Genomic DNA, 24,957 nt, shown 5'->3' with positions numbered 1-24,957 from the left:
GGAGATTGGGTACCTTGCTTTATATCATCTTGTTAACTATGTTTAAACAAATGTAAACTCAAAGCTGGGATTCTGCAATTAAATCTAGTTTTTATAGAAAATTACTTGACCGTTCTACAGTGCTCCGAAAGGCAGCCAGCAATCCTGTCAAGGAAGAGATAGGCTCCAGTTCCTACTTGTTTACATCTTCCTGCGGCCCTGGCTCCTCCCAGGACATTTGTCTTGCAGAAACTGGAAGCAGTCAGGTTTGTTTGTTCGTTTTTATGGTTTTTTTCTTCACAATTTATTTATTATATATCCCGATTGAAGGCCCCCTCCCTCAACTCCCCCAGTCCCACCCTTCCTCTCTCTTTCCCCTTCTCTCCTTTCCCTAGTCCACTGAAAGGGGCAGTTCTTCACCATTGCTGTCTGCTCATAGCTTGTTAAGTCTCATCAGGACTGCCTGGATCCTCTTCCTCCGTGGCCTGGCAATGATGCATCATCAGGGACAAGTGATCAAAGAGCAGTCAGCGGAGTTCATGATTGAGGCAGCCCCTGCCCCCCTCACTCGGAGATCCACATGGAGACTGAGCTGCCTATCAACCACATCTGAGCATGGGGACTAGGTCCTCACCATGCATGGTCCTCCGTTGGTGCATCAGTCTCTGCAGGACCCCGTGGGCTCACATCCTTTAGGTTTGTTGGTCTCCTTGTGGGGCTCCTGTCCCCTCCATGTCCCTCCATTCCCACCTCTCTCTTCCTCCCTAACACTCCCTGTGCTCGAAAGCAGTCAAGCTTAACCCAGCCTTTATCCACAAATACATTCCATCGGGAACAGGCTGGAGCTGCATGAAAAAAAAAATCTAATGGGCAAGAAAGTCAATGCTCAACTCATGCTGCGGCAGAAACCCACCTCTGCCGGAAAGCATGCACTTGCACACACAGTGAGGAAACAGAAACCATCTGAAGTCCGTCAGGCAGAAAGGCAGGCAGATGAGCTGAACCCTAAAATCAGTGATTTGACTATGAGGCCTAGAAAGTAATTTATATTTAAAGCATTACCTACAGAATTAATATGTAACATTTTAGAGTCGGAGCCAGGAGATGGCTCAGAGAGTGAAGGCCTGAACACCCGAGTTTAATCCCTAAAGCCATGCAAAGATGGAAGGAGAGAACTGACTGCACAAAGTTGTCCTTTGACCTCTAGTTGCATGCTGTGGCATACACATACACACACATCACAGGAACACTATGATAATGTTTTTTATTCTAACTGAAAAAATATACTGGTGCACACTTTTAATCCCAGCACAGAGTCAGAGGCAGGCAGGTATCTGTGAGTTTGAGGTCAGCCTGGTGATATGTTTGTGTGTCAAACTGACAAAGGGTTAAATGTGCTGGATAGTTTTATGTCAACTTGATAAAAAGTTCATCTGAGAGGAGGAAATCTCAATTAAGAAAATGCCTCTCTAAGACTGGCTTGTGGGCAAGCATGTAGGGCGTTTTCTTATTTAGTGATTAATGGCAAAGGGCCCAGTGGATTGTGGGTGGTGCCATCTCTGGGCTGATGGTCCTGGGTTCTATAAGAAAGCAGGCTGAGCAAGCCAGTATCATCCTTCATGGACACTGCATCAGCAACTGCCTCCAGGTTCCTACCTTATTTGAGTTTGTGTCCCCGACTTCTTCAGTGATGAATAATGATACGGAAATGTAAGTCAAGAAACCCTTTCCTCCCTAACTTGCCTTTGATCATGCTGTTTCATTGCAGCAATAGAAACCCTAAGACAGTCTGTGCTTATACCTTATAATAACATTTTCTGTTTCCTTTACAAAAGCGTTTATGAGGGGCTTAGAGACATGGCTCAGCAGTTAAGAGCACTTTCTTTTCTTGCAGGGGCCAGAAGCTCCCAGCACCCACAGCAGGTGACAACTATCTAAAACTCCAGTCCCAGGGGATCCGATGCCCTCTTCTGGCCTTTGAGGGCACCGGGCTCCCATGTGGTGAACAGACATGCATACAGGCCCACACTCATACACATTAAAAAAAGAAAAAAGAAAAAGTAAAACAAACGAACAAAAACAAAGTTATGAGTGGGGAAAGGACTCGGGGGGGGGGGGGGAAACCTATAGAAGAATGTTCACAAACTGCATTCCTAACAGCCTCAGATTGTAATAATAACCTCAGAGGATTAAATTGGCATAACAATGCATGAAGCAACAGTGAAAATAGTGAGTCTTTCTCCCTCTATCCCTTCCTCCGCCTCCTCTATCTGACCTTTTGGTTCTTAAGGTTCAAGTGAAGGAAATGAAGTTAGAGATTAAAAAAAAAAAAAATTCCTCTCCCTATTCCTATCGCAGCTCTTAGACAAAAACGAAAAGTTGTTGGCTCCTGAAGGCGATTTTCAAAAGGTAAACATACGTCCCATACTGAATAGTGTCTTGCCGTCTAGTGCGCGCGGGAGCTTTGCTGTTTTTGTTGTTTTCTGTTTTTTGTTTTTTTTTTTAGCCCTGAAATGTAACTTCAAAAGGAAAAGTCGCACAGAAAATCAGAGTATTTTTCCTAAGCAGTCCCTTTGTCTTTCAAATCTAACCAACTTAGACGTTTTGTTCGTGCAAAGCGTCTTTACACTTAGGGGACTGTCCATGTGAGACTATAGACTTTGATATTAGGTCACGGGCCGGCGCCGAGTGATTCAACACAGACAGAACAGCAACTCCCCTTCTCCCCCCATGCTAGGAGTCCTCAGCCCGGCAAGGCGGGTACCGAGAGAGCTACGGTGCTTGCGTGCTGAGCCAAGGGGCCCTTTCGCCGCCCCAGGCCCCGCCCCCGAGCGGCGCCCCGCCCCCAGCGGCGCCCCGCCCCCCAGCGTGGTGCGTCTCCTACAGCTGTATCTCTATGGTAACGACTGCAGCTTTCCCGCGGCTGCAAGCAGAATGGCGACTGGGGGGCTGGGAGATAGTGGCGGCTACTACTTCAGATACATGCCTCAGAGACCCTTCCCGTCCCTGAGCTCCCGAGAGACCACCAGCCGGCTCCGCCAGTGGTGAGGGCCAAGGGGCGGGAGCGGCCAGGCGGCGGGCTCGGCCGCGGTGGGCTCGGGCCGCAGTGGGCTCGGGCCGCGGCTCCGCGCTCGCGCGCGGGGTTCTGCCCCGCGGTGCTTCCTGCTGGGAGGCGGCTCCGGGCTCCGCTCCCCACCTCTGGCCACGGTACACTGACTCTCCCCTCTCTGTCAGGTCCATGCTGGGCAGAATCCAGGCGCAGGCGTTCAGTTTCGACCAGAAGTTCCAGCCCTACCAGAAGGATGATTTTGTCATGGTTGGTATGGGGTCTTCCGATGTTGGGAGCACGCCATCGCGTGTTCTTAAGAGTTTGGGAGTAATAAAAAGTGCAAGCTGGGTTTTCTTCTGTTTTGTTTTGTTTTGTTTTGTTTGTTTCTTAGAGGGGGGATTTTTGAGACAGTATCTCATTCTGAAGACCAGACTAGCCTGCCCACGACCACTTTGCAAATAATATCGTTTAGTCGGTCTCACTGTGCAATTCATGACGGCCTTGAACCCATACCAGGCATCCTGCCTCAGCATCCGCAGTGCCAGAACACAAGCATGTGTTACCCTTTCTGACTGAAAATTTTAAGGAGTGTTTTTTGTTTTGTTTTGTTTTGTTTTTTAACAAGCACATCTTGTTTTTAAATACTATTGCCGGGCTTTATCTCCGACATTATTAGGCTTAAACTCCAATACTTCTAGTTTCTGAAAATCACATTCACCCTGAGAAGTGGGCCTCGGGCTCCAGCAGCACTGCCCTGAAAATGATTTCCTCGTAAAGGTTTTGAGCAGTGGCCAGTTTGGAAAAAGCCTTTAGCTAGAGGGGAATCCTTTTGAAGAAGGCAAAGTTCATTCAAAGGTGTGAGTTTCTGATGTGCATGGTAAAACTCACCCCCCCCCCCCCCCCGTTGTTTTCAGTGTTGCCTCCTACCCAAAAAGATACCAGTCCTGCTGAATTCGAGCCCATCCTACACCGGGATAAGGTTAACATCTGCACGGCCCTTTTTCTGAGCACACCTTCCTCAGGTTGAAAAAAGGGCAGAAATTTTGAGCTACATTTTCCAATCTATAGCACAGGGTAAATTGGTCTTATCGTTCATTTCCCTTTACCTACGGTAGGGTTTCAATTCCACTGCAGTATAATGATATTATTAATGACATGTCCTAGTTACTCATGGTTAAAATTTGATAATTTATCAGTACTGGCCCTCAACTATTTTTTAAGATCAGAATTCTGAAAAGCTATAATTTTTTCTTTTTATTTATTTATTTTGACACGGGTGCTAGGCTCAGAATACCAGTCCTTATGATTGAGCAGCAAATGTTCTTAACCACTGAACCATTTCTCTAGCCAGTTTTTGAAAAGGTTTTGATTATTTTATTTTTAAATTTTGTGTGTGTGTGTGTGTGGAGAGGGCATACATTCAGGTAGCACTGATGGAATCGGTCTCTCTGCAGCTGGATTTGGCGGAGATTGTGAACTGCCAACTTGAGTGTCAGGAACCAAACGCAGGTTCTCTGCTAGAGCAATTTGCACTCTAAGCAGGGCTTAGCCACCAGGCCTGGCTCAAATATAACTTTTTAATAAATTCATTAAAACCAGGTATGGTAGCTTAAGTCTAGAATCCCAGTATCCAGGGACTGAGGCACAAAGATTGTAAGCTCAAGACTAGCCTGGACTACATAGTGAAACCCTTTTTTCTTTTTCTTTTGTGTGTGTGTGTCTGTGTTCGTGTGTGTATGTGCATGCACACACGTGTGTACATTCCCACATCTTTGTTTTGTGACAGGGTTTCTCTGTGTGTTCCTGGCAGTCATGGAACTTGCCTGGTAGACCAGGCTGGCTTTGAACTCAGAAATCTGCCTGCTAGGATTAAAGGCGTGCACCACCACGCTCAGCATGAAATCCCATTTTCAAAGAACAATTAATTAAAATATTGATGTCACTTGGGCAGTTGTGTGAAAGGCTGATGGCTCCAAGTGGAGGCTGGAAACAGTGAAACTAAATTAGACAGCAGTTCCAGACAGTTTGGTTTCTGCATTAGTAATGAGCTTGGGTGCCTTCCTTGGGTGTTTAGTGAGATCCTCATTTTAGACTAACCCTAAAAATGGCCAGAGTAGTACTTAGGAGAGAAGCTGAAGGACTAATAAGATGCTTAGAGTAGGGAGAGAGGAAGATGTTGGGTGCGTCCCAGGTTTCAGGTTGACTGGAGTAGCTGATGTTACTATTACATACAAGATGGAGAGTAAATGATGAGGTTAGGTTTAGACGAGTTCAGCGACAAGGTGCACCCAGGTGGCCGTCTTCTAGCTTGATGGCTATAATGCCTCTCATTAGGGTCTCAGCAGAACACTGTCAGATCCGCAGTGCTGAAAGCCTCACCTTAGAGCAGTTTCCATGTAAACAGTGTACAAGTCTTTTCTTTTTCAGAGCTTGCCCAGAGGCTTACACAGGCTTCTGTGCCCATCTCAGAAGCAGAGCTGGGTCCTGTGGCTACATCCCACCAACCCTAGCAGATCTGGATGAGTGGATGCCAGCTCAAAATTCCTTAAGGAAGAGAGAAGTGCTAGGGGCTGATATGGCAGCAATCAGTCAGACAGAGCACTCACAGGGCTGTGGGCTGGACTTGTAGCTCAGTTGGTGGTGCACTCACCTGGCATGGGCAGGCCCTGGGTTCAGCCCGCATTACATGGAGGGCTCACAGCTCTTCATGTTACCAAGCACATTTATGTCATCTTTACATGCATTTTGACATCAGTGCTTTTCTTACTGCAAACTAGCCTATGAGTCCTGAGATTTTCCCTAAAGCTTTAGGGAGTCCCTTCTGATGCCTTCCATGTCAATTCTGTAACGCACCAACAAAACCCTTTACACATATATAGACCCATTCTGTTCTTTCTGGCTTTTTTTTAACGTGTTATATAGTTGTAATTTCAATTAAAAAAAAACTTGCTTTGATTTAATAAGGGACCTTTATAAAATGTTTCGGGGGTTGGCAAGATGCTCAAATAAGCACACTTGCCATTTTTTGCAGAGGATCCACATGGTGGCTCACAACCACCTGGAACTCCTGTTCCAGAGGTTATACTGCCTTCTTCTGGTCTCCACGCATGGGGCACATTCATACATGCAAGCCCAAAACACTCAAACACACAAATAAAATAAGTCTTTTTATAAAATCTATTCTTCAAAATTTTTTGATTGGCTCTAGGCCAGTTGCTGTAAGTCATTTGGTCTACTGTTTAAAGTAGATTAAAAGTGACACCCAGTTTCTGAGACCGGGCTGGCACTATTCTCTTGATCCTCCTGCCTCCACCTCTTAAGCGCTGATGAATGCAAGCACATGCTCCTATAGCTGGTTGGCTTCATCTCTTAAATAAAGAAATTCTGCTAGTATTTTATGTGTGTGTGTTCATGCATGTGGGTGAGCTTGTGCTGCAGTGCACATGCGGAAGCCAAAAGGCAACTTGAGCATGAGTTCTTTTCTTTACACGGAACGTGGGCCTGGACTCAGGTCACAAGGCTTCTGCCATTTTAGCCTCTGAACCATCTCACTGTTCCTTGATGTCATTTCTTTTGTTTCTTTAAAAATTCAATGATCTTTTTCTTGCTTTAAAGTTCTTCCCACCAGTGTGATGGTATACATCTTTAACCCAACACTTAAAAGAGAGAAGTAGAGGCCTCTGGAATTCAAGGTTATCCTTGTGTATATAGTGAGTTACCAGTGTGTGCAAGGCTAGTCTGGACACGAGACCCTGTCTCAAAAAAGAAAAAAGTAAAGAGTAAAGGCTTTTCAGCTGAACATAGTGGCTCACACCTGTAATCCTAGCACGTGGTGTTGAGGCCAGAGGATTGAGATTTTGAGGGAAACTTTGGGCTAGATAGCAAATTCAAAGCTAACTGGAACTACATAAGGAAACCCTGTCGAAACAAAAACAAACCAAAAAAAAAAAAAAAAAAAAAGCTGGGGTTATAGTAAAGTAGAACTTTTCTTTTTACTTTTGATTAAGTGATGTTTCTTTTATTTTGTTTAGAAGTTAATTTTATTTATAAAAACTTTCTAACATGTTCCCTTGCAATTTGTATTTTAGGCTTTTTTCAAAGACCCAAATGTTATTCCAAATTTGCAGTTACTCTCAAATTCTTCCGGACAGTGGACCATATTAGGTAAAGAGTTTTGTGTTTTAATTTCCAAGTAACTGTTTTAATAAAAAAAAAAAATGCCTCAAACAATTATCACCAGTGATGATATTACTGAAGTACAAATTGTGACATCATGATAATGTGTGGCCAGCTTTGTCAGGTCTGCCCTGCATCTCTGCCTTGGAGTCTTTGTCTATCACCCTGGCATAGAAGAGCAGAGCACTTTTCTCTCAGTAGCTTAGAAAATGTACATCAAGCCGGGCATGGTAGCACACACCTGTGATTCCAGCACTCTGGAGGCAGAGGCAGGAGGATCAATGTGAGTTCAAGGCCAGCCTGGTGAGTCCAGGACAGCCAAGGCTACACAGAGAAACCCTGTCTCAAAAAATAAAATTAAAAAAAAAAAAACAACAGATTTTAGAAAATGCACATCATATATTTTATATTTAAATATTCTGCTAAATGCAAGTCACGTTGAGATGAGTAAGAGGAAACGTGAACTTCTTCTGGAAGTCACCCGTACATTAAGTGGGGACTTGCTGGAGGGGTAGCTCAGCGTGGTGAGGAGTGCGTCGGGACCTGGCTTCAATCTACAGCATCATGTACAGTCAGGTGGAGTAGTGCACACCTCTAATACTGGGGAGGCAGAGTAGGGCGATCAGAAGTTATCCTCTGCTACGTGGCAAAGTGAGGCCAGCCCGCCAATGTGAGATCCTAGTAAAGGGGCAGAGAAAGAGAGGGTTCAGCAGTGAAGAGACAAAGTGCCCTTTCTGAGGACTGGAGGTCACTTCTGAGTACCCATATGCAGCATCACGCTACTGCCATCCAGCTCCAGGGCATCCAGGACCTGTAGCCTCCATGGTACCTGTGCACACATTTGAACACACCCACATGGACGTATACATATTCATGTCATTAACAATCTTGAAAGAGTAAAGGGAAAGAAAAACTGTAATAGTGTGTTCCAGGTTTTTCTATAGAAGTGAGAATATGGGGAAGGAAATGGTCAGTTCAAGCCAGAGGGAAGAGGTCAGGACAGTGTCCACTAATGGGAATGCCTGGACAGAGCACAGCTGTAACTCTTGTCAGATTTTTACAGGAATTGGAAGTTGCCCTGGAAGTTTTTAGAATAATAACAAATCTTAAGAGAAATGACTTCTTTCTCTAGATGACACTAACAATACACTAAACCTTATACTTGGGAAATTCCTTTTTTAAAAAGTGTGTGTGTTTGTGTGTGTCTGTGTCTGCATGCTCTTGAGTGTGCTCAAGTGTGTATGTGTGTATGCATGCATGCGTGTGCAAGCATGCCAAGTGGAGATGTGGAGATCAGAGTACAGCTTTCAGGAATCATTTCTTGCAAAATGAGGCCATCAGGCTTCCATAGCTAGCACTTTGATCCACTGAGCCATACCAGTTTGCACACAAGAAGATGCAAATTGCTTAGAAATTAAATGTTTTGTTTAGAAGGAGACCTTTTTTTTTAGCTTCCAAAGTGTGTCTTCGTGGAACTCTAAAAAGCCTTAACACAAAGTAACTTTTTTAGAGTATTAGTCAAGAACAAAGTCACAAAAAGGTTTCTGTTAGACTCAGCAGGTCAAATTTTATTGCTTTTGGCCAAGGACTGCTGCCAAATTCACAGAGCAGAAAGCTGGTACAGCCTGATCTGTAGACTAGGTACAAAATTAAACTCAGTTTCTAAGCTCATGTATTTGCCAACTTGGATTTTTTTCAAGAGCAAATAATCAGAGCCATGTAGCACAGAGTTCTTAAATGTTCATAGTAACTTCAGCTAGTCTTTTAAAAAGAAAATGAGTTCACAGAAGTACGTGTGGAGTCTCCCCATCTCAGTACAGGCTTCATAAAATAGGGCTGACATGGTCCTAAGTTTCTTTGGTTTATTTATTTTTTCATGATTTAATTTTTTAAATTTATTCTTTGAGGAATTCATACATGTATACAATAAGATATGACCATAACTCCTCTCCCACTGTCCCCTCCAACTCTTCTGTATCTCCTCCAAAATACTTCTGCCCCACACACACACACCCGTCTATTTTTATTTTCACCTAGCTCTCCAGGCCCAGTAGTGTGCTATGTGTGTGTGCATTGGTGTGTGGCTTCTCCCCAACATGGGTGAATTACCAGGGGCCACACCTCAAAAGAAGAATGATTCTCCCTCTCCCAGGGACTGCCAGCTACCACTAACTCAGCTCCTCTCCAGTCCCGGGGGGAATTTTAGCCAGCTTGGTCTTCTACAGGTAGCCACAGCTGCTGTGGGTAATGAGCGTGGCAGTCCGCTCTTGGCATGGCACTCATCCCCCAGCTCTTAACATTCTTTCCAACTCCTCTACCAAGTTGTTCCCCAAGTCCTTGCTGTTGATTTTCAAAATTAAATGTATTTATGGTGTGTGGGTAGGTCAGTGAACAGTTTGCAGGAGGTGGTTCTCCACTCACCTTGCAGGTCCCTAGGACCAAACTCAGTGATGACCTCCTTGGGTCCTTTTCCCCTCTGAGCCGTCTCTCCAGGCTTTATTCTAAGTTGGGAACAAAACATTGCACAGAGAGCTTCTGAAACATCAGGTGTGCCCACAGGTAATAATTAGAAGAACTTTAAAATTAGAAACGCTCCACCGGCTTTGTTGTTTAAGACCTACGTGTGCTGTGTGGGTGTGCACATGCATGCAGGTGCCGACAGAGACCAGAAAGGGTGTTGGATCCCCTGGAGCTACAGGCACAGGCACTGAGCTGCCTGACTAGGTGCTGAGGTCTGGAAGAGCAGGAAGTGTCCTAACTTCTCTTGGGTCCAGCACTCTTATTTTTGAAGAGTGCGCTTCCCTAGCCTGGCTTCCTCACCTCTTATTTTCTGGTATATTGGCATCTTCCCCTTAGTTTTCATTTGAAGTCTTTATAAACAACCAGCAAAGCAGCTTTTTGTGTTTCTCTGAGACAGGGTCTTACTCTGTAGTAGCCCAGGCTGTTTGAAACGTTGTATGCAATCCAGACTTAACTTTGAACTCAAAACAATCTCCCTACCTCAGGCTCTGGAGTGCTGGGATTGCAGGACTGTACCACCACATTCATTTCTTGCATTGTTGGGCATTAAACCAAGGGCTCCATGCATGCTAGGAAGTGCTCTAACAGCTGAGCTAGGTGGCAGCCCCAGGAGGAGGCACTGATAAACACAAAGGGACTGGGAGAGGAAGATTGTGAAGGTTTATGGCCTTGCTAGATTGTGAAAAACAAGAACCCTTGTTCTGAAGAGAACGCCAAGAATACAGTAGAAAACCATCTGATGAAGAGATCAGGGTGTGACTTGTGGATTTAATCAGTCATTTCGGCAGAAGCCAAAAATAGAAAGATGATAGTATCAGCAACGATGCTGCTGGCCTGACTAGAGAGCTCTTGGACTTCTTAGCACCCGGGCTGGACATTAGAGCTCCAGCTTTCAGCATGAGCTAGTTGTTAAGAGCAGACCCAGAAGGTGGTTCAGGGCTGGAGAGATGGCTCAGCAATTCCAAGCTTGTACTGCTTTTCCAGACGGCCCGAGTTTGGTACCCAGCACCCTGTAAGGCAGTTCAGAATCAGGGACTCCAACACCTCTGGCCTCTGAAGGAACTTGCATGCATGCACACACATGTGTGCACACACACACACACACCACATAATTTTAAAAATAATATTTTTAAAAAGAAGTGAATCAGAGGCCATTTTACCAGACCACATTGCCTCTAATCATATCTTCAAAGACGGGGCCACCAACACAGAGCCGGGGGCCACGATAACCCCCAGAAACCTTAGGAGTTAGTTCTCCTGCCACCTGAAGGGCTCGCCTCCAACCAGAACACTATCCCAGTAGGTCCAGAAAGCATAAGTAAAACTAAAATGAACTACTTGAGCCCAAGAATGCAAGGAATCCGTCTCCTTTCAGTTAGGCTTGCTGGGAAACTATCACCCACTCCCTAGTAATTGTTTTTCTGGTTTTGGGGTGGGATGACTACCCCATGTCTATCCCACCAGTGTATTTCTTTCTTTTTTTTTTTTTTTCTTTTCTTTTCTTTTCTTTTTTTATTTTATTTTGTTTTATTTTGAGTTTCTCACTCTGTAGACCAGGCTGGCCTGGAACTCAGAGATCCACCTGCCTTTGCCACCAGAGTGCTGGGATTAAATGTGTGTGCCACCACTGCCTGGACCATCAGTGTATTTTAGAAGCACATATTTGATGTAACAGGTTTACATACAGAGAGGAATTCTGCCTCAGAATGAACTGTACCTCAATCTTACTTGTATCCAATATAAGTGAGTGAAACGTTGAGCCTGAATGAGTTAAAAGTTGAAGTCTTTTGAGGTGGAATGAACAGTATTTTGCATGTGAGGAAACTGAATTTAGGACCCAGAGACATAATCCTAAATTATATTACCCAAAGTCCAGTGGCCTCCCATGTCTTCATCGGTTCTCAGTTACTGTCCAGCAGCCGCAGCTCAGCGTGAGTTACACTGGGTGAGGCCATCATCCTGTGAACTTTGAGATCATGTGTATCAGTCCATAGCAGATGCTATTTTCACCCCTTAGACTAGAGTTTGAATTTAACTTAGTAAGTCAGACTTCTTAAAATGGCATACACAGCAGTAGACCCTTCATGGGTGGGGTTTGGGGGATAGGTGCAGGTTATTGCCAGTTCAGGTCTTCCTGGTTTACAAAGGCTGTCTCAACACATACACCTGTACATGTCGTCTCTTGTCCCACCAGCTAGTTTTATGGGCTGCCAGGCTCTTCTCACTGCCCTTTGTCTTTCAGAAGCACCAGAGCTATTTCATAGTAATCTAAGAGGATTGGGCCTCAGAAACAAGGCGAGCTGCTCTCAGCAGCACAGCTTTTGAAGTCACTGAAGCACACAGAGTTCCTGGTTTCAGGCAGTTTTCTTGTCCCCTGAGCAGGATTGTAACTTGTAATGACAGGTTCCAGCGTGACCTGGTGGATAGTCAAAACAGAAGTGCAAACAATGGCCAGGATTACTTTTAAGCCCAGGCTTTCTCAGGCCAGCCATGCAGCAGTGGGCGCTGTAGTGGCAAGCGCTGCTGAGGGGGCCTTAGCAGAAGTATGTACAGGGCCCTCAGCTCAGGCCCCAGTGCCTTCATCCCCTGAAAACAACAGGGTGTTCAGAAGACAAATGAACATCTCTCTACACCAGAGGACATGTGTAGCTTAAGGGGTGGGGGGAGGGGTTATGTGACAATAAAATATGTGCCTTAATCTTTAACTTAATTTGTACTAACAAAATCTTTGTTTTGTTTTTGAGGCAGGGTTTCTCTGCCTGCCTCAGAGCGATCCACCAGCCTCTGCCTCTGCCTCCCTTGAGCTGGGATCAAAAGTGTGCACCTCCACCACCCCTAGGGGTAAAAAACTTTTTTGAAAAGTTACATTCAAGGACTAAGTGTAGCCTGGGGGCTGGGAAGCAAAGAAGGAGGGGCTAAGGCTGTAACAGAAGCAGAGCCCCACACAAAAGCAGTTATCCCTACACTTCCCTTCAGACCTGTGGAGACTCGACTGGCCCTGCTTCCACTTTTAACCTTGGCTTGGAAAGCATTTTGTGTCTCACACAGTCAGTGAGATCTCACAGGAGATTATAATGAAGAAAAAACATTTTCAAGGCATCCTCAACGACTTCACAAATGATCATTAATTAAATTGTTGTTTTGATTTTGATGCTTTATTTTGTTTTCTGAAACAAGGTCTCACTATGCAGCCCTAGTTGGAACTTGCCATGTATATCTGTCCTCCTGCCTTTGCCTCACATGATGGGATTATAGGTATGAGCCACCACAAAGCTCAGCGTTTTGTTGTTAACACTTGGTGTGAGTGTATATTTATGTGCACACACATTTGAGAGGATAATTGGCAGGAGTTGGTTCTGGCCTTTTACCATGTGGGTCTAGTAGATTGAATTTAGGTTATCAGAATTGGTAACACACCCTTGGTGCTTTTGATTTGGTTTGGGGTATATGTGTATTTCCTTAAAGATTTGTTTTATTTTTAATTATGTGCATGTGAGTATAGCTGCCGGTGGAGGGCAGAGTTGCCAGATCTCCTGGGAGATTTCTCCCTCCCCGTCTCTCCAGAGCGTGGTGGCACACCCCTTTAATCCTATCACTGAGGAGTCAGAGACAAGTGTATCTCAGAGTTGAAGATCTACAGAGTAAGTTCCAGGACAGCCAGAGCCACACAGAGAAACACTGTCTCAAAAAACAGAGAGACAGAGAGCGAGAAAGAAAGATAGAGAGGAAAAAGGGAGAAAGAGAGAGACACACAGAGACAAGAGTGAGAAATTTAATTTTATGTCTGTGAGCTAGGGTGCTGTGCCTACTGAAGTCTCCTTGGACCTAGAGTTAAGGTGGCTGTCAGCTGCCTGAGGCAGGTGCTGGGATCTGGACAGTGGTCCTCTTGAAGAGCAGTCAGTCAGTACTCTTAACCACTAATCCACCTTTCCAGCCCCTAAACTTTATCTCAATGTAAAATGTATTGATAGGAGTAGGAGTGTGTCTGTGCGTCTGTGTGCATGCAGGGGGGAGTTTTGTGTTTCCACGTAGTTCAGGGACCAAGCTCACAACTTTGTGGAACACTTTTTAGCCACATTGAGATATGTGTCACATTTGATTACTTCTAAGAATCTATGCATGATGGTTGATTTTAGAAATATTTAAAAAATGGGACTGGAGCCAGGCATGGTGGTATATGATGTTAATCCCAGCTCTCAATTACAGGCAACTGTCAGTGAGCTTGAGGCCAGCCTGGTCTACATAGTGAGTTCTAAGACAGCCAAAGCTGTGTACCAACACTGACTGATAAACAAACAAAGCAAAAAAAAAAAGCAGAGGAGTAGAGTTAGGATCCAGGTCATGGGCTCAACAAGCACTGTGGCTTCAGCAATAGGGATCTGATACCTCTGGCCTCCGCAGCACCTGTGCACCTGCAGCAGGCACACAGATGCCACATGTACACCCAGAGAGAAATAAAACCATGTCCTACTTATTTATTTATTTAGGTTTTTCGAGACAAGCTTTTTCTGTGTAGCCTTGGCTGTCCTGTACTCGCTTTGTAGACCAGGCTGGCCTTGAACTCACAGCAATCTGCCTGCCTCTGCCTCTGCCTCTGCTGGGATTATAGGCATGTGCTACTGTGCCTTGCAATATGCCCCTTTTTTTTAAAGTTTAAAAATTACTAAATTCATTTTTACGTCTTTGTTGTTTACAAAATGTCTTCTTTCAGGAACTGAAGTGAAAAAAATTGAAGCTAAAAATGTTCCATGCACACAACTTTCAATGTCATTTTTCCAACGGTTATATGACGAAAATATTGTACGAGAAAGTGGACACATTGTCAAGTGCTTAGATTCTTTCTGTGATCCGTTTCTCGTTTCAGATGAACTAAGAAAAGTAAGTACCGAACTTTACAATCTCACAGTGGAAGTTTGTTGAAGGAAATGCAAAATGTCAAAACCTTACGCCTTGTTAAGTCTGGCTGATTAAAACTCTAGCTGGTCAATATGACCAGTAGTAACCATTTCTTCTTAGAGTATGTACTTTGTTATTTGTATCTGTCAGTCAGATGTTTCTGACATGTGATAGTAAAGGTTTGACTGACACTATACATTTATAGGGCTGTTCCTGTCAACAGTTTTCTGGCCCGGTGTGTAACAATTCACAGGTAGAGAAACTCTGACCTATTTAATGAGTAGCTACTGTCTTCTGAAGGAGTCTTAATATCAAACAAATATTAAGAATATACATGGAAGGCTGGTTATAGTGGCACATGCCTGTAATACTAGCACTTAGGAGGTAGAGGCAAGGAATTTAAGGCCAGCTTGGCCTACATAGTTACAGGCTATCCTGGGCAAACAGACCTATCTCAAAAACAAAACTAACAAAACTAAACTAAATATGGAGCTTGGAAAAATAGCACAGTGAGAGAGGACTTGATCTAGTATACACAAAGTTTTGGGCTTGATTCCCAGCACTTCATAAACAAGGCATGGTGGCACATGCTTTTAACCTAGCATTGGACAGTGGAAACAGGATGATCAGGGGTCTTAGGTCATCCTCATCTACAAAGTAAATTCAAGGTCAGCCTGGAATACATGAGACCCTGCCCAAGAAATTAACAAAAAGTAAAAAGCATATTAGTAACTTAGGATATATTATATGTGTATGAATGTTTTATCTGTATGTATATTATGTACCACCTGTGTACCTGGTACCATGAAGACCAGACAAGGTCTGGATCCCCTAGTACTGGAGTTACAGATGGTTGTAAACCACCATGCGGTGCTGGGAACAGAACTGAGTCCTTGGCAAGAAACAGGCTAAGGCATCTCTCCAACCCCAGGATTGATTGTTTGAGACATTCTCACGTATCCCAGACTGCCCTTGTACTCAGTGTGTAGTGTAGGACTGACCTTCTGATCCTTCTGGTTCCACCTCCCAATAGTGGGTTTACAGAATGCTCCACCACTGTGGCCATGACTGTTCCCAAAGGCCTAAGATTGGTCTGGGAGTGCAGTTTAATGGTAGAGTGGTCTATCATGAATGTGCCTCATTGTGTGATCCACACTTCCACAAAGTTACTAATCTTAAAATATTAATTTTAAGTATATGTCAAAACTTACAAAAGCTTAAAATCATAACCAGTGTTATATATTCATTGTATTAAGATGATTTTTCCAATCTTAGGTTTTGCTCATTGAAGACTCTGACAAATATGAAGTCTTCAGCCCGCAGGAGAGGGAAGAATTTCTGTTCTGTCTTTTTAAGCATCTCTGCCTCGGAGGGTCCCTTTGTCAGTATGAAGATGTGCTTAAGCCGTATCTGGAGACTGCAAAGCTGATCTATAAGGATCTGGTGAGGTAAAGTTCTCACTGAAAAGCAGCCATGGTAGAATTACCCATCTTTGCTCATGTTCATAGTGGTGACTCCACCAGCCTTTTGTAGCTTGCCTCTCTCTTCTCCGGGCCACGAGGATTTCATGACTGTTTTTGTTTTCACTTTTGTTTTTTGCTCATTCGTGGAATGATTTTTTTTTTCTTCCTAGTGCAGGTATTGAACTTGGGACCTTGGTGTATAGGCAAAAATTCTACCATTGGCTTTACAATTCTTATCAGTTCCTGTGTGGTTTGGCTGGTCTTAGGAGACAGTCTTACACTGCAGCTCAAGCTGCCTCAGAACTCCTCACGTAGTCCAGGCAGTCCTCCTGCACCAGCAGCCCAAGTGCTGGTATTCCGGCAGTACCCAGCTCCCCAGGCTTCATTCCCAATCTTTTCATTCCTTTCCTTTCTTCATTCAGACCTGTCACTCACTCTGTCCCATCCAGTTCTGTGTTTGCAACTGCTATCTTCCATGCCTCTCCCTCCACTCTACCTTCTTTTCCAAGGGAACATAAGAGATCACAAGGGATGTTTGAGTTTACTAAGGTACTTGTGGTGTGTGTGTGAAAGAGAGAGAGAGGAGGAAGAGAGGTATGTAAAACCTTTATTCTAAAGAAGTAGAAGAATCCTTATTTAGATGTAATCGTTGCCCTTCCAATTTACTGCCAAAGACATGAAGTTAATTTTAGTATTCTACTAGGCTCACCCTCCAACTCCCCTAACCACCCTTTCTCCTTCCCTCCCTCCCTTTCTCCTTTCCTCCCACCCTCTCACTTTCCCACCCTTCCTTACTGTTTGAAGCTCAACTGAAGATTAAACTGTGATGGTGAAACCCACTGTTATGTATAACTAATACAAAATTTTTCAAATGTAGAGGAAGTTGCAGACTATACTACAAGAAGTGTCTAATGGGAAAAGGTGTTTCTGCAGCGTTTAAGCTCTAGAGCTATTTTCATCAACTATCTCAGTGAACCCTTCTCCACCACACAGCAGTGCGACATTCCACAGGCTGATGTGGCAGAGCATGGCCCAGAGAGTCTGCTGCTCTTCCAAAGGACCTCAGCTTGATCCCCAGAGCCCACACAGCAGCTTACAATCACCTGGAATTCCAGTTTCAAGGCACCTGATGCACTTCTTTGGGCACTACATACATGTGGTATACCTACATGCATACAGAAATGTATACACATAAAATATAAAGAAATCTTTTAAAAACATAATTTCAAGATTATGAATTGGGGCCAAGCCTGTAATTCTAGCCCTGAGGAGGCAAAAGCAAAAGCATCTCTGCAGGCTCTCAGCTAACCTGGATTCCAGGCCAGCCAGGGCTCCCTAGTGAGACTCTGCCTCAAAAGAAAGGTCAGAGAAACTCAGAGGCAGCAAGTTGGCTTGGAAGGTAAAGGCTTTTGCTGCATAGCCACACGACCTGAGCTCAGTCCCTGGGACCCATGGAAAGGGAGAAGGAGAGACTGCTCCACTGCTACTGTGGAAAAGAAAGAAAATAAAAAGACGTCTTTTCAGGAAAAGCATGCCTGTCCATCAGACATTCAAGTGCAGTGTGTTCTCTCCACTTGCAGCTCACATAAACCCAGGTGACTGAGGTCCTCCTGCAGCCATTCATGCTCATGCTACCACTCTGCTCTGCCACATCGGCCTGCGGAATGTCGCACTGCTGTGCGGTGGAGAAGGGTTCACCGAGATAGTTGATGAAAATAGCTCTAGAGCTTAAACGCTGCAGAAACACCTTTCCCATTAGACACTCCTTGTAGTCTAGTCTGCAACTTCCTCTACATTTGAAAAATTTTGTATTAGTTAGACATAACAGTGGGTTTTATCATCACAATTTAATATGAATATGTGTAATGCATTTTAGTTTATTTCCCCCATTCTATATTTTTGTGTGTTAAAATTTAAAAAAAAGAACTGAAGAGTGACAACCATTCATAAAAAGAGCAGCTAAGGGCTGGAGAGATGGCTCAGAGGTTAAGAGCACTGTCTGCTCTACCAGAGGTCCTGAGTTCAATTCCAAGCAACCACATGGTGGCTCACAACCATCTATGAGATCTAATGCCCTCTTCTGGCATGCAGGTGTACATGCAGAGGCGCACTCATATATATAAAATATATATATATATATATATATAATAAATAAAACAAATATAAAAAAAGAGCAGCTAAACTGATGACATCTTACTTTTTATGATTTATTTGTATGTGTGTGTGTATTCAAGTCCAGTGAGGCCAGAAAGGGGTGTTGAACCCCTAAAGCTGCAGTTACAGGAAGTATGGCCAACCCAGGTCTTCTGCCAATGCTTCAAGCGTGTTTGTTGTTGTTTAATAGCATATGGGCATTTTGTCTACATGTATGTATGTGTACCACATGTGTGCCGGGTGCCTAAGGAGTTGGAAGGGGGTGTTGGAGCCCCTGGAACTGGAGGTAAGGATGTTTGTAAGCTGCATGTGCGTCCTGGGAACTGAATGCAGGTCCTCAGTCAGTGCTTGTCACCACTGACTCATCTCACCAGCTCCCAGGCTGGTCATATTTTAAATGTGCCTTTTTTCTCATCTTAGTGTTCGGAAACATCCTCGAACCAAGGAAATACAAATTACCTCTTCTGTCTTTAAAGTGAAAGCCTATGTGAGTATTGAGCTTGTTAATTTCTCATTACGGATGGAGTTGCTATACTTGTGGCTTATGCTATACACTGTTATGTCCAGGAGAAAAGATGATGGCATTGAGTGTTTTATGAAAATCAAACATGATAGGGTTCAGCTTCATGGGGGGAAGTCAGGCTAAGATCCTGCTTTCAGGAACAGAGAAGCAGGAACTGTGGAGGAGGATGCTGCTTACTGCTTTGCTCTCAGTATTTCCTTCCAGGTTCCCATAGGACATCCCATTATACTTTGAACACAGGCCTTTCCAGCCCAAAGTTCTAAACTCTTTCTACAATCCTTTCCAAAATAACATGGTCAGGTCTGTCACAGCAATACCCCACTGTCCGGATGCCAATTTCTATATTCGTTTGCTTTCTGTTGTGATGAAACACTACACCAGTTTAGTGGAGGAAACAGTTTATTTGCCTTACACACTCCAGTCACAGCCCACTACTGGGGGAAGATGAGGCAGGAACCAAAACAGGTGCCGAGGGAAGCTCTCCTGACCTGTTTGCCTCACAGCCTGCTTTCTTACACAGTCCAGACTCCCTGCCCAGTGTTGGCACTTACCCACAGTGGACAAGGTCCTCCTACATCGATTTTAAACAAGATGATGCCCCACAGACCCCCGTGTAGACCAGTATGATAGAGGTAATTCCTTAAGAAAGAGCTCTTCTTCCCAAAGATAGTCTCTAGGTTTGGAGCAAGTTGACAAAAATAAACACACACAGCAGGGACTTTCTCCCATCGCTTCATAAAGTACTTCGCTAAAACTGATAGTCCCCTGCACTCAGGGGGAACTGAGGCAGAATGCTTTCAAACTTTAGCTATCATGGTCTACGTAATGAAATCCTGTCTACACACACACATACACACACGCACACCAAAATAAGAAAAAAGCCAGGCATGGTGGCTCACAGCTCTAATCCAACACTAAGGCAGGGTTGCCATGAGTTTGAGGCCAGCCTGGGGTGCACAAGACCCAGGCTAAGGTATCAAGCACAAGACGGCAAAGGTATCAGGGAAAGAATAGGATTAGACTATACATTCCATAAGAGCAAGAGTTGCAGATGTAATGCATGTGTGTAATAGATTTGTACTATTAATATTCTACTGGTGGTTTATTGCCAATTTATTACCAAAAATGTTTACATATGACTAATGATTTTTCTTTGTTTGTTGAAGCACATCTTGCTGTGAATTCCAGACTGGCCTCAAGCTCAGTCCTTCTGCCTCAGCCTCCAAAAGGCTGGGATTAAAGTGGTGTGCCATTACAGCTGTCTGTTTCATGAAGCTTGGGCAGAAATATGCATGAAAGTCACTTAAGCGTGGTTGAATGCTAATGCTTCAGGTTTATCTTTTCAGGACGCCGTCGGTGTGTGCTACCCGTCAGCTACTGAACATGAGCAGACGTTCTCATACTTCGTTGTGGACCCCATCAAGCGCCACGTGAATGTCTTGTATCATTGCTATGGTGTAGGGGAGATGACTTAGTGTTGCTCAGACCATCGGTCAGCACTGCCCTTAGTTCTCTGTGTCCCTGTTTCAGCACTGATGGGTGGATAGATTCGGTCTTCACAGAACAATCAAAGACAACTGTAAAAAGCCTGTCTGAGGCTGAAGAAAGCAACACTAATGTGCCTTTTTTCTAAATTTGCCCAGCATACTCATGTAGTGATCCCTGATGGAACCTGTACAAAGCATAAAGTTATAAGTTCATGTCTGTTCTATCAAGGCACAGCCACATTCTTAACTTCCTATTTTTTAAAATTGTTTTTAGTTTTTTGAGGAAATGTCTCATGTAGCCCAGGATAGGTGAGCCTTGAACTCAGTATGTAGCTGAGGCTGGATCTTGCACTCCTGATCTTCTTGCCTCTACCTCTTGAGTGTTGGGATACAAACATGTACCACCAGGCCTGGCTCTATGTGTTTTTTGTTTGGGAAGCTAATTAATTCTGGATTAGAATGGAAACATTAAAAACCACCTTCACCACCAGTCATTTGATGTGAATTAATATGGTTTTAAAACTTCAGTTCATGTAATTACATTTTTATCATTGCAGAAAGGTTTATGTCTTGCTGGCATGATAGCACATGACTTCAGTCCCAGCACTTGGGAGGCAGAGGCAGTGGATTTCTGTGAGGTTGAGTCACCTTGGTCTACAGAGCAAGTTCCAGAATAGCCAGGCTACACAGAAAAGCCCTGCCTTGAAAAATAAAAACAGAATTCTTTTGCTTCATCTTTTCCTCTTAAATTCTCAATTAAAAATAATTGTAAATAATTTTTACATAATGAAATTGTATCTACACAGGCAGGCAGGCACGCGCACACACATACACATACACACAACTAATAAGAAAAAAGCCAGGCATGGTGGCTCACAGCTGTAATCCAGTACTAAGGCATGGTTGCCATGAGTTTGAGCCCAGCCTAGGGCACACAGTTAACTAAAGTATGACAAAACAGTAAAGATATCACAGAAAGAATAGGATTAGACTCCGAATCCCAGTGGACCAGAAATATGGCTTTGTGACTACGAGCACTGACTGCTCTTCCCGAGGGTGCTCTTTCATATGGCTCGTGTTAAATTCCCAGCACCCACAAGGCAACTCACACTCTATGAAACTCCATTTCCAGGGGATCTGACAAAACACCAATGCACATAAAGTAAAAATAAATTTTAAAAAAATAATTTTAAATTCTTATTATGTAACATTAAAACCCTGCCACACAATGTCTAATTGATACATAGTGGTGATACATATATTATGTGGTACCTGGAGGTTGTTACTAATACTGGAACCCAGCATTCTGTGTGTGGTACCTGACAGCAGGCCAGAGGGAGTGGCAGCACTTGTCAGAGCAGTGGCATCTTCTTTCCCCATCTCCTGAGGTACCACCTCAGGTACCTCACCCAAAGCCACCTGCTGCCAGGAAGGCCTTCCCGTCCTAAGCCATGGATCCAATGCAGGGAAAAGGTGGTGGAAAAAACCCACTAATCCTTGAGCAGGAAAATCCACCAATCCCTGAGCTTCCCACAGAACCTCACCAATTCTCATTCTGGAAATCTCTCCTCTGAAAAGCTGCTTCCTAAGAAATCCAGTATAAGCCATGTTCATTATTCAACTTGCTGCCACTTCTCTCAGGAGCAGAGGCAGCCACTCCTGGATTCTCCCTTCCTAATAAGTCTCTCTGAGGTTTGCTGTATGTTGTGACTTCATGGAGCTGTAACATTTTCACCAGAGCAGAGTGGAGCAGAACTGTTACAGTCTTCCTAGGGAAGGCCTTCCTCAACAGAGCAGAGTAACACTTCTGCAGGGCAAGCCTTTTCCTTCAGAACTCCTGTACTTACACTAAGCATGCTAGGCTATTGCTCTAGTCACTGTGATCTGTCAGTACAAGGCCTTGTGTAGCGCAGTCCGGCCTCAAACCTGATATGTAGCCGAGTATGACATTGTACTCTTGACTCTCCTGCCTCTACAGCCCAAGTGCTGGGATTACAATTATAAGCCACCAACAACTGTCTACTTATTGAATTTTTAATTCCGCCACTATTTATTCTGTGATCCTGAAATATTTAGCCTTTTTCCTTAGTTGCTTTTTCTATAAAATAGAGGAAATAATAAGATTCCTTCATAAATTGTTTTGAAACTTATAAAAATTAAAACCTATCTCAGATGTACAATGCTACCAAGTTTAAGGCTGCATTTATTCTCAATTAGGGAAATACAAAGAACTGAGAAGCTAAGTTATCTGTTGGCTTCCTTGGGGTCAGAATTGCTTTTCTTCAAATTACTATTACTTAGACTATCATGTAAGCAAAGGGAATATTGTTGCATCTCTCCCTGGACCCAGAGGGTATAAACTCCTGAGTGAACCTGTAAACCAAACATACAGTTATCTTTTTTTTTTTTTTTATGTGTATAAGCATTTGCCTGAATTTTTCTCTGAGTACTGTGTGCATGCCTACCACTCAAGGAGGCCAGAAGAAGCTGTCAGGTCCCCTACAGTGTAAGTCTTGACAGTGTACTGACAATAAGTGTAAGCTCTTGACAGTGTAACTGCCATGTGGGAACTGGGAACTGACCCTGGGTCCTCTGCAGGAGCAGCAGAGCTCTTGACCCTTTTGGCATATTTGGACTAAGCTATTTTAATGCACTGATTTGTTTAAGATTTATTTATTTTAAGATTTTATCTTAAAAACAGGGTCTGTGGGGCTGGAGAGATGGCTCAATGGTTAAGAGCACTGTCTGCTCTTCCAAAGGACTCAGGTTCAATTCCCAGCACTCATATGGCAGCTCACAACTGTCTGTAACCTCAATTCCAAGGGATCTGACACCTTGACACTACTGCACATAAAATAAAATTTTTTTTATAAAAAGCAGGGCCTGTGTGTTTTTCTATTTGTTTGTTTTATGTGGAGGGTTTGTTTGTTTGTTTGAGGAAAGGTCTCACAACACAGCTGGCCCTGGCTAGCTTTGATTGCACTATGTAGACCAAGCTGGCCTCCCATGTGTATAGTTCCCTGCCTCTGCCTCCAGGGCACTGAGACTGTAGGGGACTAGTACCACCACAGCCTGCTGTGTCTGCTTCCTATACTCTCACCCTGGTGCCTAACAAACACTTGATAAATCCCAGGTCAGGGCTGATGGGTCATTTGAAAAGAGAAACTATCCCTTGGAGAGAACTTGCTGAGCATCTGGAGTGAGGTAGAAGGTTCCTCAAGAGCACGTGACACAAAGACAGACCGGTGTGCAGGACTTATCAGTGGCACTTGAGTAAGCCATTGTCTGCACGCCCATCTCTAGCTCTCTGCTCAGTCCCTCCAGTTAACCCTGAAGCATTTGCTGCTGAAGTTTTTGAACTCCCAGAACCTTTATTTAGTTGTGCAGTGTAGTGTGGGGTGAGATGTGGGGCCTGGGAACATGCCTCAGGCTACACAATCCCTGGAAAATAGCCACAGCCGGTAGAAGCCATTTAAAAAAAAAAAAAAGCTGAGTCAACTGAGAGTGGAAAGTTTGTCAGAGTCGAGATAGCTGGCCATGTGACAGCAGGCATGACCAGTGTCATATGAATGATTTTCTGGGGCTTTGAAACACTCTTCAAAAAATCCCAGATGCTACTTCAGGAGGAAGGTCTCAAAATTATAATTTGGACATTAGATAGATACATAGGTGAAGGCTGGGAAATGTTGGACCCTGAAGTTCCCATGAGCAAAAATCGATACAGGCATAAGCACAGGAGGCCTGGGAAGCACATGTGGACCTGAAGAGTAGCTGAAACTGGTGTCCTACTCAAGACCCTGGGCACACAGGAAGGCAACTTCCCGAGGACCTGCTCACTGAGTCCAGGGCCACAGAGCTGAGAAACTCCATCATCAGATGATTGAGCAGGGTGGCATTACCATAAAGTGGTACCCTGTAAAGATTACTCTTTCATTGATGAGCCAAAGAAAGTCCAGAGACCAGAGAGATGGTGGGAGCTGTCAAAGCAGCAAATGACCAGCTTTAAATTCATGCCAACTAACAGCAGTCTGGCCATCATGAAGTAAAGACAGTGAACGCTCAGGGAAAAACATCAGGCTGGGACATAGCTCTGTTGGTAGACTGCTCCTTAGCAGGCACAGAGCCCTGGGTTTGCTCCTCAGCACCTCAGAACCCAGCGAAGTGGAAGCAGAAGGCCCATGAATTCAGAGTCATCTTCAGCTATGTATTAAGGCAGCCTGGGAGACATGGATTCCTGTCTCCAAACCAAAATAACAAAACAAAACAAACAAACAAACAAACAAAAAAAAAACAGGAAAATGATGGGCCAGCAAGATGGCTCTGTGGTGAAAGGTGCTAACGAGACTGACCCCAGGACCCTGACAGTGGAAGTAGATAACGGCAGGTTGTCCTTTGTCCTCCACACCCACAGCATGCCTCATGCTTGTTTGCTTGCAAACAATAAATACATGTAATTAATTTTTTTAAATCAGGAAGCATAGCCTAGAGTATATGAGGTTCCAGGGTTCAACCCCAGCACTGAAAAAGAAGAAGTAGAGTAAGATAAAATCAAGTGTGACCCAAAAGAGGAAGGGCTAGCCAACCCGGTGAGTTTTGAGGTGACAGGGCTCTGTGGCCGGAAGTGGCATCTGTGGGAGGAAGTTGTGGTTAGACGGGGGAAACCCCTCAGCTGAGCCCTCCCTTTTTCTTTATTCCCCAAGCCTCTATGCT

The 24,957-nt window shown here is 44.2% G+C and overlaps 1 protein-coding gene across 1 annotated transcript; it reads left to right on the top strand.

The window, feature by feature from the left end:
• The first annotated feature begins 2,837 nt into the window (after window positions 1-2,837).
• On the top strand, window positions 2,838-23,094 carry Cfap300 (cilia and flagella associated protein 300). The gene is made up of 7 exons (XM_021645881.2): window positions 2,838-3,023; window positions 3,214-3,295; window positions 7,117-7,192; window positions 14,436-14,602; window positions 15,896-16,068; window positions 18,658-18,724; window positions 20,107-23,094. The coding sequence occupies exons 1-7, from the start codon at window positions 2,914-2,916 to the stop codon at window positions 20,233-20,235; spliced, it is 804 nt and encodes a 267-aa protein (XP_021501556.1). The 5' UTR covers window positions 2,838-2,913; the 3' UTR covers window positions 20,236-23,094.
• The last annotated feature ends 1,863 nt before the right edge of the window (window positions 23,095-24,957 follow it).

Source organism: Meriones unguiculatus, chromosome 1 (genome assembly GCF_030254825.1).
Source record: "Meriones unguiculatus strain TT.TT164.6M chromosome 1, Bangor_MerUng_6.1, whole genome shotgun sequence".
Taxonomy (NCBI): Eukaryota; Metazoa; Chordata; class Mammalia; order Rodentia; family Muridae; genus Meriones; species Meriones unguiculatus.
Note: the sequence above shows the minus strand (reverse complement) of the source record. Positions and strands in the feature narration are given on the sequence as shown.

Bases quoted from the DNA above. Each gene is read 5' to 3' on its own strand.
- Cfap300 (XM_021645881.2), top strand. From the start codon at position 2,914: ATGGCGACTGGGGGGCTGGGAGATAGTGGCGGCTACTACTTCAGATAC. The intron at 3,024-3,213 runs GTGAGGGCCAAG...CCTCTCTGTCAG, and splicing joins ACCAGCCGGCTCCGCCAGTG to GTCCATGCTGGGCAGAATCC. The intron at 3,296-7,116 runs GTTGGTATGGGG...TTTGTATTTTAG, and splicing joins AGAAGGATGATTTTGTCATG to GCTTTTTTCAAAGACCCAAA.